We start from the raw sequence: 16933 nt of genomic DNA, 5'->3' as shown, positions 1-16933 counted from the left end.
CTCAGTGGATCATTGTTACGACGGACACCAGCCTTTCAGGCTGGGGAGCAGTGTGTCAAACTCAGTCTACGCAGGGATACTGGTCCCCAGTTCAATCCCGCTGGCACATCAATCATCTAGAGGCCCAAGCAGGCCGACTTTCACTCAAGGTCTTTCTTCCTCTGTTCAGTTGCAAGGCGGTGCGGGTGCTCTCGGACAATGCCACCACAGTAGCCTATATCAATTGTCAGGGGGGCACCACAAATTGCCTGGTGGCTCTGGAAGCCAGCAAGCTGTTTGCCTGGGCAGAGCATCACCTGGATCGCTTGGCAGCTTCCCACATTGCGAGGAAGGAGAATGTTCAAGCCGATTTCTTCAGTCATCAGCGTCTAGACCCCAGAGAGTGGGAGTTGTCCGGAGTGATGGATCTGATCGTCCACAGGTGGGGTTCCCCCCACTTAGACCTGATGGCCACTCTGAACAATGCAAAAGCTCCCAGATTCTTCAGCCGCAGAAGGGAGCACTGCTCAGAAGGAGTGGATGCCCTGGTTCTTCCCTGGCCTCACGAAATTCTCCTGTACATGTTCCCCCCTTTGGCCTGTGGTGGGAAAGATACTTAGAAGAATAGAACTTCATCGGGGACCTGTCATTCTCGTGGCACCCGAGTGGCCCTGCAGACCGTGGTACGCGGATCAGGTGAACCTCGCGACGGACGGTCCTCTTCGCCTCGGCCATCTTCCTCACGTTCTCTCGCAGGGTCCAGTATTTTTTGATCAGGCGGATAGCTTTTGTCTAGCTGCCTGGCTTTTGAATGGCGGCAACTAAGAAAGAAAGGATATAAAGAAGTTATATTCACCCTGTTGCGGGCCCGTAAGCCTTTTACCTCTCTCACTTTCGTCTGAGTTTGGAGAGTTTGTGAGAATGTGTGTGCTGAGTCTGGAGTGCCGGCACGCAAGGCTTCGGTGTCCCAGGTCCATTCCTTCCTCAAATGGCCTTTCCAAAGGTTTGTCTTTCAACTTCTTAGGCCGATGCGCCTAACTTGTGCGCATCCGATACAGATGCGCGTACAGCACCGCGCATAACCATGCGCACACCACTCGCATAACCACACTCACAGCTGCGCTTACAACTACATGCGAGCATTGAAGCTCATTACCTGTGCGCATAGACATAGAGGCAATGGTACCGGCATCCAAGAAGGCCAGAAGGCACTCTCTTTGCCTCCATATGTTGTCGTCGATGAAGAGGTTGAGGTCAGCCCAGAGACAGCAGGAGAGAGATGGTACAGTCTCGTACTGGACAGGGTAGTGTCCCGGAGACCCAGGCGCCAAAGGAACCAATGCAGACGAGGGCGCCTGAGCAAAAGCAGGCTGAAGCCTGAATAGGCCAAGTCCAGGACATAGGCTGAAGAGGCATCATGGAACAAGCTTGAGTCGGGGCTGGCAGCAATCTGGAAGCAGTGGCAAGCAGGGCTGAGGTCTGATCACGAAGCTAGAACTGCCTCAGGGATCTGTACTGGGACCCTTACTTTTCAATATATTTATAAATGATCTGGAAAGAAATACGACGAGTGAGGTAATCAAATTTGCATATGATACAAAATTGTTCAGAGTAGTTAAATCACAAGCAGATTGTGATAAATTGCAGGAAGACCTTGTGAGGCTGGAAAATTGGGCATCTAAATAACAGATGAAATTTAATGTGGTCAAGTGCAATGTGATGCATATAGGGAAAAATAACCCATGCTATAGTTACACAATGTTAGGTTCCATATTAGGTGCTACTACCCAAGAAAGAGATCTAGGCATCATAGTGGATAACACATTGAAATCGTTGGTTCAGTGCTGCGGCAGTCAAAAAAGCAAACAATGTTGGGAATTATTAGAAAGGGAATGGTGAATAAAACGGAAAATGTCATAATGTCTCTGTATCGCTCCATGGTGAGACTGCACCTTGAATACTATGTAAATTCTGGTCACCGCATCTCAAAAAAGATATAGTTGCGATGGAGAAGGTACAGAGAAGGGCTACCAAAATGAAAAAGGGAATGGAACAGCTCCCCTATGAGGAAAGACTAAAGAGGTTAGGACTTTTCAGCTTGGAGAAGAGACGGCTGAGGGGGGATATGATAGAGGTGTTTAAAATCATGAGAAGTCTAGAACGGGTAGATGTGAAGCTGTTTTTTACTCTTTCAAATAATAGAAAGACTAGGGGGCACTCCATGAAGTCAGCATGTGGCACATTTAAAACTAATCGGAGAAAGTTCTTTTTCACTCAACGCAGAATTAAACTCTGGAATTTGTTGCCAGAGGATGTGGTTAGTGCAGTTAGTATAGCGGTGTTTAAAAAAGGATTGGATAAGTTCTTGGACGAGAAGTCCATTACCTGCTATTAATTAAGTTGACTTTAGATAATAACCACCGCTATTACTAGCAACGGTAACATGGAATAGACTTAGTTTTTGGGTACTTGCCAGGTTCTTATGGCCTGGATTGGCAACTGTTGGAAACAGGATGCTGGGCTTGATGGACCCTTGGTCTGACCCAGTATGGCATGTTCTTATGGTATCAGGATAGCCTGATACTCAAAGAATTAAGAATCAGTGGTGTTTACCGGTTCTTTTTTCTTGGTTGCTACTGTAATATTGGACCGGTATCCGGTTTGCTTTTTTGGACCTTATGTTCTTATCTTCTTATAGTCAAACATAGGCAGGCAGAGGTCAGGGCTGGAGAGAGGCAACTGAGTAGTCCAGCAATGCAGAGGTCTGGGTCTGGAGAGAGGCAGCGACATAGTCAGGCAAAGCAGAGGTCCGGGCTTGGAGTGAGTCAACGGTGTGGTCAGGCAAAACAGAGTCAAGGTCCGTGTAGTCAATCCGAGGAAAGGTGAAGAGCAGGAACGAGGGAGCAAAGGAATCAGGAACCAGGATCAGCGAGGAACAGGAACACGGGAGTGAGACAAATCTCTCAGGAGGCAACGAGTACTTGACCAGTGAGGAGACTTGTTGCAAAGGCAAAGCTAGGGAGTGGAGCCAGAGCTTAAGTACCGGTGCTCCGCTGACGACGTCATCCAGGGCCATGACTCTGTTCCCACCACAGGCCCTACTTAAGCTTCAGTGATGCGCGCTCGCCTAGGGAGGGGCGCAGAGCCGAGTAGTAGCTTCTGTCCGCGGGCCACGCAGAAAGGCCCAACATGGAGCAATGGAAGTGGTAGCTGGACTGGGAACACCAGGGTCTGTAGTTGAGCCGGAGGCACCAGGGGTGGCCCGAGGACGGAGCTGGCGGTCTACCACCGCCAGGGACGAGGAACTAGGCACTGGAGTTACTGCAGAGACGTGAGGGGGCCGTGCCATGGGTCTGCTGCAGACGGCACACGTAACACTCACCAGGGACCTGTACAAGGGGATTATCACCTCCTTTTGCTTACTGGTTATTCCGCTCTCTATGCAGCCCAGCATTCTTTTGGCTTTAGCTATTGCCTTGTCACATTGCTTCGCCATCTTCAGATCGCTAGACACTATCACCGCAAGGTCCCTCTTGCTCCATGCCCAACAGCCCTTCACACACCCCCCCTCCCCCCAATCACATATAGCTCCTTTGGATTACCACACCCCAGATGCATGACTCTGCATTTCTTTACACTGAATCCCAGCTGTCATACCTTCGACCACCTTCAAGCTTCCTTAAATCACATCTCATTCACTGTACACTTTCTGGTGTGTCCACTCTGCAGATCTTAGTATCATTTGCAAATAGACAAACTTTACCTTCTATCCCTTCCGCAATGTCGCTCACAAAGATATTGAACAGAACTGGTCCCAACACCGATCCCTGTGGCACTCTAACACCGCTTTCTCTTCAGAGTAGGTTCCATTTACCATCACACACTGTCCTTTTGTCCGTCAATCAGTTTGTAATCCAGGTCACCACCTTGGAACTAACTCCCAAGCTTCTCATTTTATTCACAAGCCTCCTATGTGGGCCCATATGAAAAGCTTTGCTGAAATCCAAGTAGATGTCATCGAGCACTCTTCCTTGATCCAATTCCTTAGTTACCCAATCAAAGTCAATCAGATTTGTTGACAGGACCTTCCTCTGGTAAATCCATGCTGCCTCTGGTCCAGCAATTCTTCCGAATGTAGATAGTTCACTATTCTTTCCTTCAATAGTGTCTCCATTTCTTTTCCCACCACAGAGGTGAGGCTAACTGACCTGTAGTTTCCATCCTCCACTCTGCTCCCACTCTTGTGAAGCAGGTCCACCACAGCTCTTCTCCAATCACTTGGCACCACTCCCATTTCCAGGGATCTATTGAACAGGTTGTGCAGTGGACCCACCAGCACATCTGAGTTCCCTCAGTATCCTGGGATGAACCTCATCAGGCCCCATGGCTTTGTTCACTTTGTTTTCCTAGCTCTTCTCATACATTCTCTTCTATAAATGGAGTTTTGTCTACTCCACGCCCCTCCATTTTCTTGTTAACTAGAGTAATGTAAAAAGTTATACCAAGGACACAACAACAGACTATATGTTTCTCAGAATTAAAAGTTTTTATTCTTATATGCATAAGGAAGTCAGCTCTTAAAGTTACAGAGTCCGACTTAATCAGTTATCCAATTGACGTCACTTAAATACACTTTTGCCCAGGATGTTATTACAAACACTTCTTTGATTTAAGATTACAAGGTGAAGACATTTGCTAACATTAGCATCCTAAATGGCCTGGGAATCCTAACTAACCTGGAAGAAATGCATTTTTTTTGACAGTTCATGTGATACCTCAACATGTCTCCTTAGCATGAGCTAATGCCAATTATCACTTACCTTTTCCTCCCCCTACCCCCCTCCTTCCCTTATCTCCCTTACCCCCCTCCTTCCCTAGACTCCCCTTACCTCTCTCCTTCCCTAGACGCCTCTTCCGCAACGCCTTTTTTCGCAACTCTGTATTTATATTTCCACATCCAACATAGGTCTGTTTGGATTTGTTTATGAAGACGTACTCTACTTATAATGCTATTTGTTATTTGTTAATGGTTATTGGTTATTGGTTATTTGTTACCTGTCATCTAACTTCTTGTTCTCAATGTAACGCCACTACAGCGATTATTTCCACGTATAAGACGTGTTCCACTTACAATGTTATTTGTTATCGGACGAATTTGTTTCAATGTAACGCCACAGCTGCGATTGTTCAGTTTCAATGGAAACCGATATGATTTTATATCTTCTTTCAAGAATGTCGGTATACAAAAATTCTAAATAAATAAATATCTAAAACTACAAAGAGATACATTTTGTCTTTTCGTTATCTAAATGTGAGACAGTTTCAAGACCTAGCAATGCCTCCTGGGGCTCTCTCTGGTACTTTTCCATTGAACAGATGCCTCTAACAAATTTTATCTCACTGGCGACTGTCCTTCTCCAGGGTTGTCTTTAGTGGTTACCGAACTGAAGTATTTGTTTAATATTTCTGCCATTTCTTCATCTCTCGCCACACATTGATCCTTTTCACCTTTCAATTTCACTATACAAATTCATTTTTGGGCAATTATACCAACTAATATTTTTTATTCTTCATCCACACCGTATTTTCATGATAGGTGAGAGAGGACATGAGTGTTCTGACAGGATTATTGTTTTTTGGATCTATGTATGCCACAAATGCATGCATACAGTTATACTATCTAAGAACTTTTTCATTTTGCATCCGATCCTTAGGGAAACTTCAGGATGTGTTAGGTCCATAGAGCTCATGAAGGCACATAGTTTGGGAGAGCCACAATTCCAGGAATATATGCACACAATTGAGAACTGAATAACTTTCTTTTTTTTTTTTTTTTATTGTAGAACATAAGAAATGCCTTGCTGGGTCAGACCAAAGCCCATCAAGCCCAGCATCCTCTCTCTGAATATAGTCTGTCTTGGTTGCATGTATCTGGCAGATCCCATAAAACAGGCTTATTTCCTGTTTTTTTTTTAATACTTTATTATATTTAACAATTCTACAAAGCACAAATATTTTGCATTATAGGAACACAATGGGAAAGAACTAACAATATTAGTCTCTCGCAGAATAGCATAAAAAGTAACCTGGAAAGGCACAAGTTTCCCATTTCTTGGTAATTCAGTGAATGAGGGGGGAGAATAAGAAATCAAGAAAACCTAAAGACAAGTAATAGAAATAGCTATAGCATGAAAAAATCCTGTAGTTTATAGATCCTAACACCTAAGCTACTTGGGAGCTGGAGACAATGTTAACAATCTTCTGAAGTCCAAAAATGACTTAGGTTGCTCAAGGGCAAAAAAGATGTAACAATCATATTTAAAAACATATTTACAGGGATATCTTAAAAGAAAAGAAGCACCCAGAACAATAACCGCCTGTAAGAGAAACTTTCCTCCTCTCCTGAGTTATTTTAGACAAATCAAGGTAAATCTTTCCAACTTGACCAAAGAAACAATTCATATTTTTGAAATATAATCTCATTACATTACTAAGATCTTTTTTTCTTACAAAAGAAACGAACAGGGTACATAGTTTGATACTCAGGACTTGATTTTTCCAAAAAATTCATCAGATTGAACAGCTCTGTAGAAGATTGAAAATCCAGATTCTGTTGAAGATTAGAACGGGCTTTAGTGGGCAAGAAATGCACTCTGTTTAAAGGAAGGATAGCAACAATTTCATGTGTAAGACTTCCACAAAATATTTCTTTAGGGTCATGAACGCAATTCACTCATAACTTTAGGAAAGCTTTTTAACATAAAGAAGATTCAAACGTCTCAAATGATTTTCCAGAAATTATATTCTCCTAGAAAGGATGCCCCACTCTGTTCATGTAGTTATTGCTACTATGGTAGCATTTTTAATCTCACTCTCCAGAGATTGAATCTTTTATGTTCCAATTGCGCTTCAGAGCAAGCGTCTCTGTGCTTAAATAACAAATGATCTATCTTAGTAGCACGGTCATGTAAGAAATTCCTGAAGCCAGTCATAAGCTCCGAAAGAGATTCCAGCGCTACCACCGCTGGCTTCGCTGGCATTTGAAAGGGCTCGCCAAGGAGAACACACTGCCCCAGCTGCAACAACCTTGAAAAAAAAAAAAGGTCCTGAGGCAACCTCCAGGATCTATTTCCTGTTACTGCTTCCCTGGGATAACAATAGTTTGTTTTAATCTATCTGACTGCTAAATGGCTTATGGATTTTAACTCTAGGAACTTGTCCAAACCTCTCTTAACCCCTGCTATGTTAGTCACCTTGATCATTTCTTTTGCGCTGAATAAAAAAGTACACTCTATGATGTTTTAAATCTGCTGTTTTTTACTTTCAGAGTGTGTCCACCCCACTCATGATTTTATAAACTTCTATCATGTCTCCTCTCAGCCATCTTATAAGCTCAAGAGACCAAACCTGTATAACCTCTCATTGTAGTAAAGCTGTTCCATTCCCCCTCATTTTTTTTTGCCCTTATCAGCACCTTTTCTGGTTCAGATATGTCTTGAGATGAGGCAATCAGAACTGCATACAGTACTCAAGGTACAGTTGCACCATAGCTTGATACAAAAGCAATATATTTTCTGTTTTCATTCTCTATTCCTTTTTGGATCATTTCTAACATTCTATTTGCAGTTTTGATTGCCACCACACACTGAGCTAAGGATGTCTAAATATAGTCCACAAGAATTCCAAACTTCTTTTTCTGGTTGGTGTCTGGCAATACAGAACGTGGCATTGTGTACATGTACTTGGGATTATTTTTCCCTATGTGCATCACTGTATTTTTCCATATAAAATGTAATTTGCCATTAAGATGTCCAGTCCCCTAGTCTTGCAAGGTCCTTCTGTAGTTCTTCACAATCCACTGCTCTTTTAACAACTTTGGATAACTGTCATCTGCAAATTTTATCACCTTGTTCCATTTTCAAGATCACTAATACATGTTAAACAGCACAGGTTCCAGTGCCAGTCCCTGTGATACCCCACTAGTGGTCTTTCTCCTTTCTCCAATCTGCAGTTACGCCATCTATTTATTTATTTATTTAACATTTTTATATACCGCAATTCATGTAGCAAAGTTATATATCATTTCGGTTTACATTATAACAATAACAGGCATGTAAGAATGCAATTACATTAAAACAGGGGAATGAACTGGGATAAGAGTGAACAGGGTAAAAACCATAGCTTATAAAATCATAGTTATATTGTGTATATCTAGTAAATATTGTGTATATCTAGTAAATAATTCATGTTCTATCTGATCCATACCACATTGTTGGGTTCCATATTAGGTGCTACAACCCAAGAAAGAGATCTAGGCCTCATAGTGGATAACACATTGAAATCGTCAGTTTGGTGTGCTGCGGCAGTCAAAAAAACAAACAATGTTGGGAATTATTAGAAAGGGAATGGTGAATAAAACAGAAAATATCATAATGCCTCTATCGCTCCATGGTAAAGACCACACCTTGAATACTGTGTACAATTCTGGTCACCACATCTCATAAAAGATATAATTGCGATGGAGAAGGTACAGAGAAGGGCTACCAAAAAGATAAGGGGAATGGAACAGCTCCCCTATGAGGAAAGACTAAAGAGGTTAGGACTTTTCAGCTTGGAGAAGAGACGGCTGAGGGGGGATATGATAAAGATGTTTAAAATCATGAGAGGTCTAGAACGGGTAATAGACTAGGGGGCACTCCATGAAGTTAGCATGGGGCACATTTAAAACTAATCGGAGAAAGTTCTTTTTTACTCAACGCACAATTAAACTCTGGAATTTGTTGCCAGAGGATGTGGTTAGTGCAGCTAGTATAGCTGTGTTTAAAAAAGGATTGGATAAGTTCTTGGAGGAAAAGTCCATTACCTGCTATTAAGTTCACTTAGGGGTAGATTTTAAAAAATTGTGCGATCGCGTACTTTTGTTCGTGCACCAGGCACGAACAAAAGTACGCTGCATTTTATAAGATACGCGCATATCTTATAAAATCCGGGGTCAGTGCGCGCAAGGGGGTGCACATTTGTGCAACCTGCGCGCACCGAGCCCAGCACGCGCTGCCTGTTCCCTCCGAGGCCGCTCCGATTTCTTGGTATGCAGTATAGAAATAGTCACATAAGGAAGCAACAACTTGAGAGATCAGTTTAAAAAAAAAAACTGTGAGAATAAGTATTTGAGGTATACAGATTACATAGTGCCAAAGGACCTTAGAGAGAGTGTTCTACAACTAAATATCTTCCCTCAGGGTCTCTTATGTCTTGACTTCTTTAAAAGGTACCCTTTTCCCTATCAAAATGGCCACCCCACCTCTACTTGGTCCAGAGAAAGTAAAAAAAAAAAAAAAAAAAAAAAGTTGCCTACCAAATGGCAGTGTTTGGTGCTCCATGTCTCTCAGCTTGACTTCTTGAAACATTACTGTATTAATCTTATGTTTGCTTAAATATTGAAGGATTTTACATCTTTTTCCCCACCCGAACCAATACCAGAAACATTTCAAAGGCAAAGTTTTCACTAAATTATGCTTAATAGTACAAACCATTCATATAACTTGAAAGAACAGATGTAAAATTAAGTAACCTTTTTAGAGGCTTCCCACCCTAAGCCCCCGATCACATTACAAGAGTCAAAAACATGAAGATAAGTAGACACAATAGAAGAGAGAACATTTTGCTGAAGTAGTACCCATTTGCATCCCCTCCATAGACAACTAAGTTCAATATGTTTAAATTCCACCCATCTCTATTTGAGTCTGATTCCTCCCATACCAACACTAACCCTTAAAAACAAAAACAGCCACCAATGATGGCACTTAACTAGGTGCTATTGGACCTCCCCTCCCTTTGATCAAACTGTAATAAAGAACTGTCTTGTCATTAGACACTGAATCGTTTAGAGTTATTACAAGCCCTAGAAAATGGTACTGTATAAATCTGCAAATATAATGGAGATCTTTAGCCAAAAATAAAACCGAAGTCTTGTCCTGAAGTCCCGAGATGCTCAAAAACAGAAAAACATTATACAACCCATGAAACGGAGAAAAGAAAAATAAAGTTCACACAAGCAGTAATAAATGTAAAAAGTAAAATTAGGGGGAGGGGAAGCAAATTCTCAGTACAGGAAAGTCTTGCAGTTCCCTGCTATGCTAGTTCCTAAAGAAAAAAGTTCCTTGGCAATCTTGAGAGTTTTCAATTGAAAAGATTGCTTAGACAATATGTGCACTCTAGTGTGCGAAAGACATGGCATATCTTAGTCTTAATCTGAAACACTCGGCTATCCCAAGCTTGGCAGTGAGCAACACCCCAGAAAGAACACGGAATGGCGTAACCAAGGTCCTGGAGTCACTGCCATTGTTTGTGTTTTTGTAAAAATAATGTAACAGCACCAACTGTGTCAAAAGTAAGTATTTCCCTTGGGTGCAGCACTTAAAGTTTTGTTGGGAATGGCAATGTTTCTTCACCAATTGCAAGCAAACAGACAAATTCCCTTCTTCTCACCTACACTGCACCTGAGTAATTTTGAAAAATGTAAATTTTATATCCCATGTAGGACAGTCCTGCAGATTGCCTGTAAGCCCAAAGTATTTCTGTTTTGTTGGCCAAATTGAGCCCTAATCATGGCTGATTTAGTCTGAGGACCGCAAGCCAAGCCCATGGGCTTTTTTTAAGCCTCGGCAACCCATGTTTGCTTGATAAGGCAAGTGCCGTGGATAGCCAGTTTTCTAAAGACACGAAGGGCAACATCTGCAAAGGAGTCAGGAATACCTACTATACGGAGATTGTTCTGCCTGGAATGGCAGGCAAGTGGTGCCTTAGACTAACCTACTTATTAAAGCATGAGCTTTCAAAGGAGTCTGCTTTTTCAGATGCATGAAGTGATGTACAAGAGATGGGTAAAATATATACAGAACAGAGAGAAGGCATTGGATTAGGGTAGGACATGGAGTGGAGCGTGTTAATAGCATTATAGTATAACCTACTGACAACCGAGGTAAGTGTGAAAAGACAGAATGCTTTTGCCCCTAACTTACTGTAAATGCTTTTTATCTTCTCTCCAGGCCAAGCCCCACAAAGAGGAAGAGGTGAAGCCCATGAAAGAAGCAGATATTAAACCCCAGAAGGACAGTGGATGTCAGATCTCCTAAGCAAGAGTACTTTCCTTTCCGCCATGTGTTGAACTGACCTGTGCCAGAAGCTTCATTTTAGTGCTCTTCTCTTTCAAAACCAAACTAAAAATGAAAATCACTGAATTGTGTTTGATATGAATCTGTCCTGAGAGAAACAGCCTTTGATATGGTTTCTAAGCAAGATTCTTCAATATGCCCATGATGTACTTTGCATTCTATGCCCCTTTAGCTTAGACCTAAAGAAATGAAATGCTCCATGTTAGGGATGAAGGGCCGATGTAACAAGGCGCAGTTGTGTCCACATATTTTGTTTGAAAACTTTAATACAGCAAGGAGTTTTCACACCCTCCCATGCAAATCTAATGGTAATGAAGGTATTGGCTGTTAACCCCCAAGGGCAGAGAGCGGCGCTAGCTTACCTCGTGTTTTTATAGTGCTGGAATCTTAACTCCTAGTCTGAGGTAGAGTAAAGTTTCCAGCTCTAGTGTCAGTCTGTGGGCAGAAGCTGGAGTTCTGGTGCCAGGACCTGTACTGTTTTATGCATAGAAAATGTCTTTTGTGCACACAAACCATGATTTATGCACTCAAAATGCTTTTTGTTGCACAAATCATATTTTATGCATAGGAATTTTTTGTATGCACAAAAGCCATATTTTCAATGTACCAAGCAGTTTTTTTAATGTCCATTTTCGGGTTTGTGTGCTTTTTTTTTTTTTTTTTAACTCCCAATGCATTAACATACCAATAGCTTACTACAGCGGGAGTTACAATTTTTTAGCTTCTGCATTAAAAAAACCAGCTTATTATATTGGCTCCAGAATGAGCAAGACAATTTAATCCGACCTCTGATGGGTTTATTTGCTAAAAGGTGATAACTGGCTTTTAGACATGTAAAACGTTAATGCCTTGTTTGAGGATTTGGCTTGACTATTTATCATTCAAAAATCCAGGTATGAAAAACGTTGATTCACGATGGTAGGAAGATATGTTAATGTGTAAGAAAATAAGAAATGTATTTAAAATTAATCGTTTAGCTGATATTCGTTAAACTGATTTATTTGAGCACCATAAATTATTGTAAATTGTGGATGGGTTTTCTCTGCTTTGAGAGTAGGGGGAACAGAAACTTGGATGGTCTCTGTCAGTGGGAAGAGAGAGGATTACTTAATTTTACCAAACTGCGGTCTCTTACTTTTTCAATCATTTAATTGTAAATGTATTTGGGGGGGGGGATTCGGTCATTTCCCCCTGCTCCTTTGGGCGTCCAGCTTGGGAATTTTATATTTGCCTCCCAACTCACCTAGCTCAGTGACTGCAGCAACCACCCTGGGCCACATCACAGGGCTCCTTTCAGAACCCTGCGGTCTTGCGCCCTAAATCTGACCCACTAGGTGTTGACCATTGCGTGAGGACTGGGGTTATATATTTTATTTTTAACCTGTTCTGACATTGTGCGCGTGAGTAAAAAGTTCAGTAGTTACGTAATGTTAAAATGATCTGAAGAAAAGACAAATGTTTTCTGGTTTTAAAGAAACGTATTTAAATGGATGGGGTTTTTTGGTCATGCACACATACCAATGTGTTAAATGTTACATGCAGCTTTTTTTCTTATCTGCAGGAAAAAGTCAAAATGTCATAACTCACTTTCAGTTCCCTCCTTTATTGCCCTTTCTAATGAACAGACCCCCCTCCTTTACTCAGTTTAGATTCCATAAATTTGTTCAAATGTATGTTACCTTATTTTTGCATACTTAATTTTAGTAAATATTTTTTTAAAATGCTGAAGATCTAAGGCTCAACAGGGGTAATGTTCAATCACAGGCTAGATCGCGAAGTTAGCAAAACTTAATCTGCCAACTTTGCAGAGTCAGTTGTGCAGTCGCACTAGTCAACAGATGGCTATTCTAACGATAACCTGATAACTTTATCTGGCTAACTTTGGGACAGCTCTTTGGTGCCACCAGAGTTTAACTGGATAAGTTATCTAGCTAAATCACGGGCTGATACAGTACAGTGCGCTCCTTTGGAGCGCACTGTTAACTCTTGATTGGACGCGCGTTTTCGACGCGCTAGCATTACCTCTTATTCAGTAAGGGGTCGAAAACACGCATTCAAACCCCCCCCGAACCTAATAGCGCCCGCAACATGCAGATGCATGTTGATGGCCCTATTAGGTATTCCCGCGCGATTTCAGTAACTAAAATGTGCAGCCAAGCCGCACATTTTACTTTAAGAAATTAGCGCCTACCCAAAGGTAGGCATTAATTTCTGCCGGCACCAGGAAAGTGTACAGAAAAGCAGCAAAAACTGCTTTTCTGTACACTTTCCCGAAAGTTTAAAAAAAAAAAAAAAAAAAAAGTAAAACAAAAAAAAAATTCACAATAGGCCCGCAGCTCGCAGGTTGAAAACCGGATGCTCAATTTTGCCGGTGTCTGGTTTCCGAACCCGTGGCTGTCAGTGGGCTTGAGAACCGACGCCAGCAAAATTGAGCTCCTGTCCCTAAAGAGGCGCTAGGGATGCGCTAGTGTCCCTAGCTCCTCTTTTTACCTGTTTCTACTGCCAAACCTAATTTGCATACTGTATCGGCCTGTCAGTTAGCCAGGTAACTGAGCCAGTTCACTCAACCCCTCTCAGAAACACCCCCGGAATGTCCTATGTTAGCCAGATAAGTGCCCAAAATATTCAAAAGTCTGTATTGAGCTGAATAACTTGTGAGTTATCTGACTAAATGCCTCTAATATGAGCCCCATAAGTTTAGGCAATGAGACACCATATTAGAACAAACCTATCACCTTTTAGTAAATAGACCCCTTCTTCATAATAGGCGTGAACTGATTGAGGATGCTAAATTCAATACAAATTTCCTCTTTGTCCAGTGAAGGGGTTCGCTCAATACTGAGAGTGCTCATGCACCCACAGAGTTGGCACCTATGCCCTTCTTTGACTTTTTTTGCCTTGAGGAAATGAAATATGGAATTATTTTGGTTTCTTGTAGGCTGTACCCATATTGTCCAGCTTTTGAATTTAAGCAAGATTATCTTCAAGTCTGAAACACAAATTTTACTGTGCAGCCCAGTTTTGTTGCCAAATTTTCATTACATTTTTAAATACTGAATCTATGGGAAAATCATTTCCAACATTGAAAGATCAGGAAAGCCTAGTGAGTAGATGTGACATACTCTAAAACTATGGGCAGATCTCACATGGCTCACTCCACCCCCAAGGAGGCGGCACCATAGGTACAGAGGAAATTCTACTTATGCTAGACCTTCTAGTGAATGATTTTCAGACTTGCTGCAACGGTGAAGCATGAAATCTGCAGTAATTTTAAACAGGACCATCATGGATGGTCCCATCTGTGGCCTTGGACATCTCTACAACAATAGTAGTACCTACTGAGAGGGAATGATGATTCATTGTATGTAGGGGCTGGGCCAAATGCTCCATGAGGAAAAGCATCAGCCTGTCTTTTTTGCTTTGTATATTGTCCAAGATGATAAAACTTCCATGGGGTAGCTAGGTTAGTCTGTAGTACCATCTACGAGACTAACCGATTTATTGAGAAATAAGCTTTCAGGGACCAGAATCCATTTGGACAAATGTGCAAGATGACGAATCTGTTTTCCCAGATCTGGTTCTTGGCTTCCTGGGTAAATAGGAATATACTGCACTGCAAAGAATTATTGTTGCCTCTGTTTTGCTTAATATTTTAAATTGGTGTTGGCTGAGCTTGAGATCTTTCACGTAGCTCAAAAATTCCACAGTGCTTGGAAGGCAAAATCTCAAGTTATCACTTTTTTGGGGAAAGATGGGCTGATCTGGTAATTTATGAAGACATTTTTAACTCTTAATACTAATAAGAATATACCCAGACTCCTATTAACCTGGAAATACGGCGAAGTCAACCATTTATGATATGAAGTAATGGAAACATAAAAGTAGAAACCTATTTTGGTGTTTTGTGGTGGCTTGGACTACAGGGAAAATCATTTGTTATACATTTTATTTACCTCCCTAACTTCATGCTGTAACTAGTGAACATTTTTATTTAGCGATTAGAATATATTTATTTTAGGGCTGGCTGCTGCAATTTTAGGAATAGCAAAGCCAGACATAGGAAAAGTTTTTTATTTTTCTAACTTTTTTTTTTTTTTTTTGTCATGGTGGGAAATCACTGACTTATTTAAAAATTCCATGTACTGCAGCCATGTTCTGATGATTTCTCTCAGCTGTAGTGGCTGTCTGTTTCCCCTATTCCCGTTCATTTTCTCAGCTACTTGCTTCTGCAATATCCCGCTCCCTCTCCTCCTAAAAATGTAATCTGAGCGATTACTCTTCTGTATTAAAGTCTAGACCGAAAGCCTGTTTGTATATCTCTGCATATAAACCCATTGTTTTCTGCTCTGAATCTCCATTATGTTTTTTATCCTCTGTTCGGTTGTACACATGTTGGAAAAGGGCTCCAAGTATCAAAATAATTCTGTGTGCTCTAACACAAATGCACAAGAACAGTATCTTTACTAAAGCCTGCATGCTATTCTGACTGTATTGCACATGAGCTGAGCTACCTTCATACAACTGAGTTCATACTCTCATTTATCTGGTATAGTAAATTGTGTTCTCTTTGATTTCTATTTGTTCATGTTGTGTAAATGCTTCTACCCATAAAGAGTTTAAAAAAAAATACATAGCACAGGATTAAAGTAGTTAATTTACATTTCACCAAATGGAAGTGTATGAAGGCATACAATTTTACAAAAAACCTAAAATCTATTACAGGAGAATAACTGAAACGTTAGAATAATTTGTTGGGTCACACCAAAATGAATGATCTTCTGTAAGACGGTTCAGAGGATTGTGTCCTGTGCAGCTAAGTTATGTATGTGAATAGTTTACTGCTGTCATGCTAGTTCTGTTGCTTGATGGATGTAGTAGGAGAGGATTTCTTTATTTGCTTAGATAATCTAGGCTTGGGCGTTCTTGTGCTGTGACTTGGAACTGATTAGCAGCTACAGGAAGTTCTATACTTTTTGATTCAGATTTGAGTGGGATTCATATGGAAAGTCAGGAGAATTACTGCTCCAGTTAATGTGTAATGAGGTATTATCTCTGTATACAGTACAGTGTTTCAGAAATGTACATGGAAAATGCTCGTGGTATAAAGAGAACTTTGTGCTCAGGACTTCACTTTCTCCCCTCCCTTGCTACCACCGCTGCATCCTTTTGCTTTGTCACATGGCCAGTCTTGGACCTGGTGGCAGTAGCAGGCAGTGAGTACAAGGCCTCTGAGCCATTACATTCTGATGGTCTCTTCCCCCCCCCCCACACACATACATACATATACACACACACACACACATACCTGCTTTAAGAATGCCAAGAAAAGGGGAGGCAGTGGCGAGGAGAGAGCTGGAGCTCTGTGCCTGGGATAGTTGCCCCCGCCCCTACCCTTGTGACACCACTAGACGGTAGTGTTTATACAGTGGAGTATATTAATATTAAATTTTTTTTCAAAATTATTTTGATTGAAAGAATATGCATTTACAGATAAGTAACAAGTACAAGGTTACAAGAATTAACTTCCAAGTATAAGTATCCAAGCAAAAGCATTTCAGTACTTTGATTTTGCAAAATCAATCATTTTAGGGGAAAAAAAAAGAAATAAAAAAACAAAGTGCCAACACTACATCAAATCACTACAACTATTAACACTAAAGAGATTCAGAACATCACATCTATTCCAACATTCATGCACACATCACGGTGGAGAGAGGCCACGTACCCCATCACTTACACTACTGAGGAAAATAGCTCAAATCCTTTATGCTTTTCTGTAC

The 16933-nt window shown here is 41.3% G+C and overlaps 1 protein-coding gene across 7 annotated transcripts in view; it reads left to right on the top strand.

The window, feature by feature from the left end:
* Nucleotides 1–13186, top strand: part of BROX (BRO1 domain and CAAX motif containing) — a 158762-nt gene extending 145576 nt beyond the window's left edge. For all 7 annotated transcript variants that reach the window (XM_029593132.1, XM_029593133.1, XM_029593135.1 and 4 more), the window contains one exon: nucleotides 11028–13186. In XM_029593132.1, coding sequence (XP_029448992.1) covers nucleotides 11028–11114 — 87 coding nt within the window. In that variant the 3' untranslated portion in view covers nucleotides 11115–13186. The remainder of the gene's footprint in view (nucleotides 1–11027) is intronic.
* Nucleotides 13187–16933: the final 3747 nt, after the last annotated feature.

Source organism: Rhinatrema bivittatum, chromosome 3, assembly GCF_901001135.1.
Source record: "Rhinatrema bivittatum chromosome 3, aRhiBiv1.1, whole genome shotgun sequence".
Classification (NCBI taxonomy): Eukaryota; Metazoa; Chordata; class Amphibia; order Gymnophiona; family Rhinatrematidae; genus Rhinatrema; species Rhinatrema bivittatum.
The sequence above is the reverse complement of the archived record's forward strand: the minus strand, read 5'-3'. Positions and strand labels throughout refer to the sequence as shown.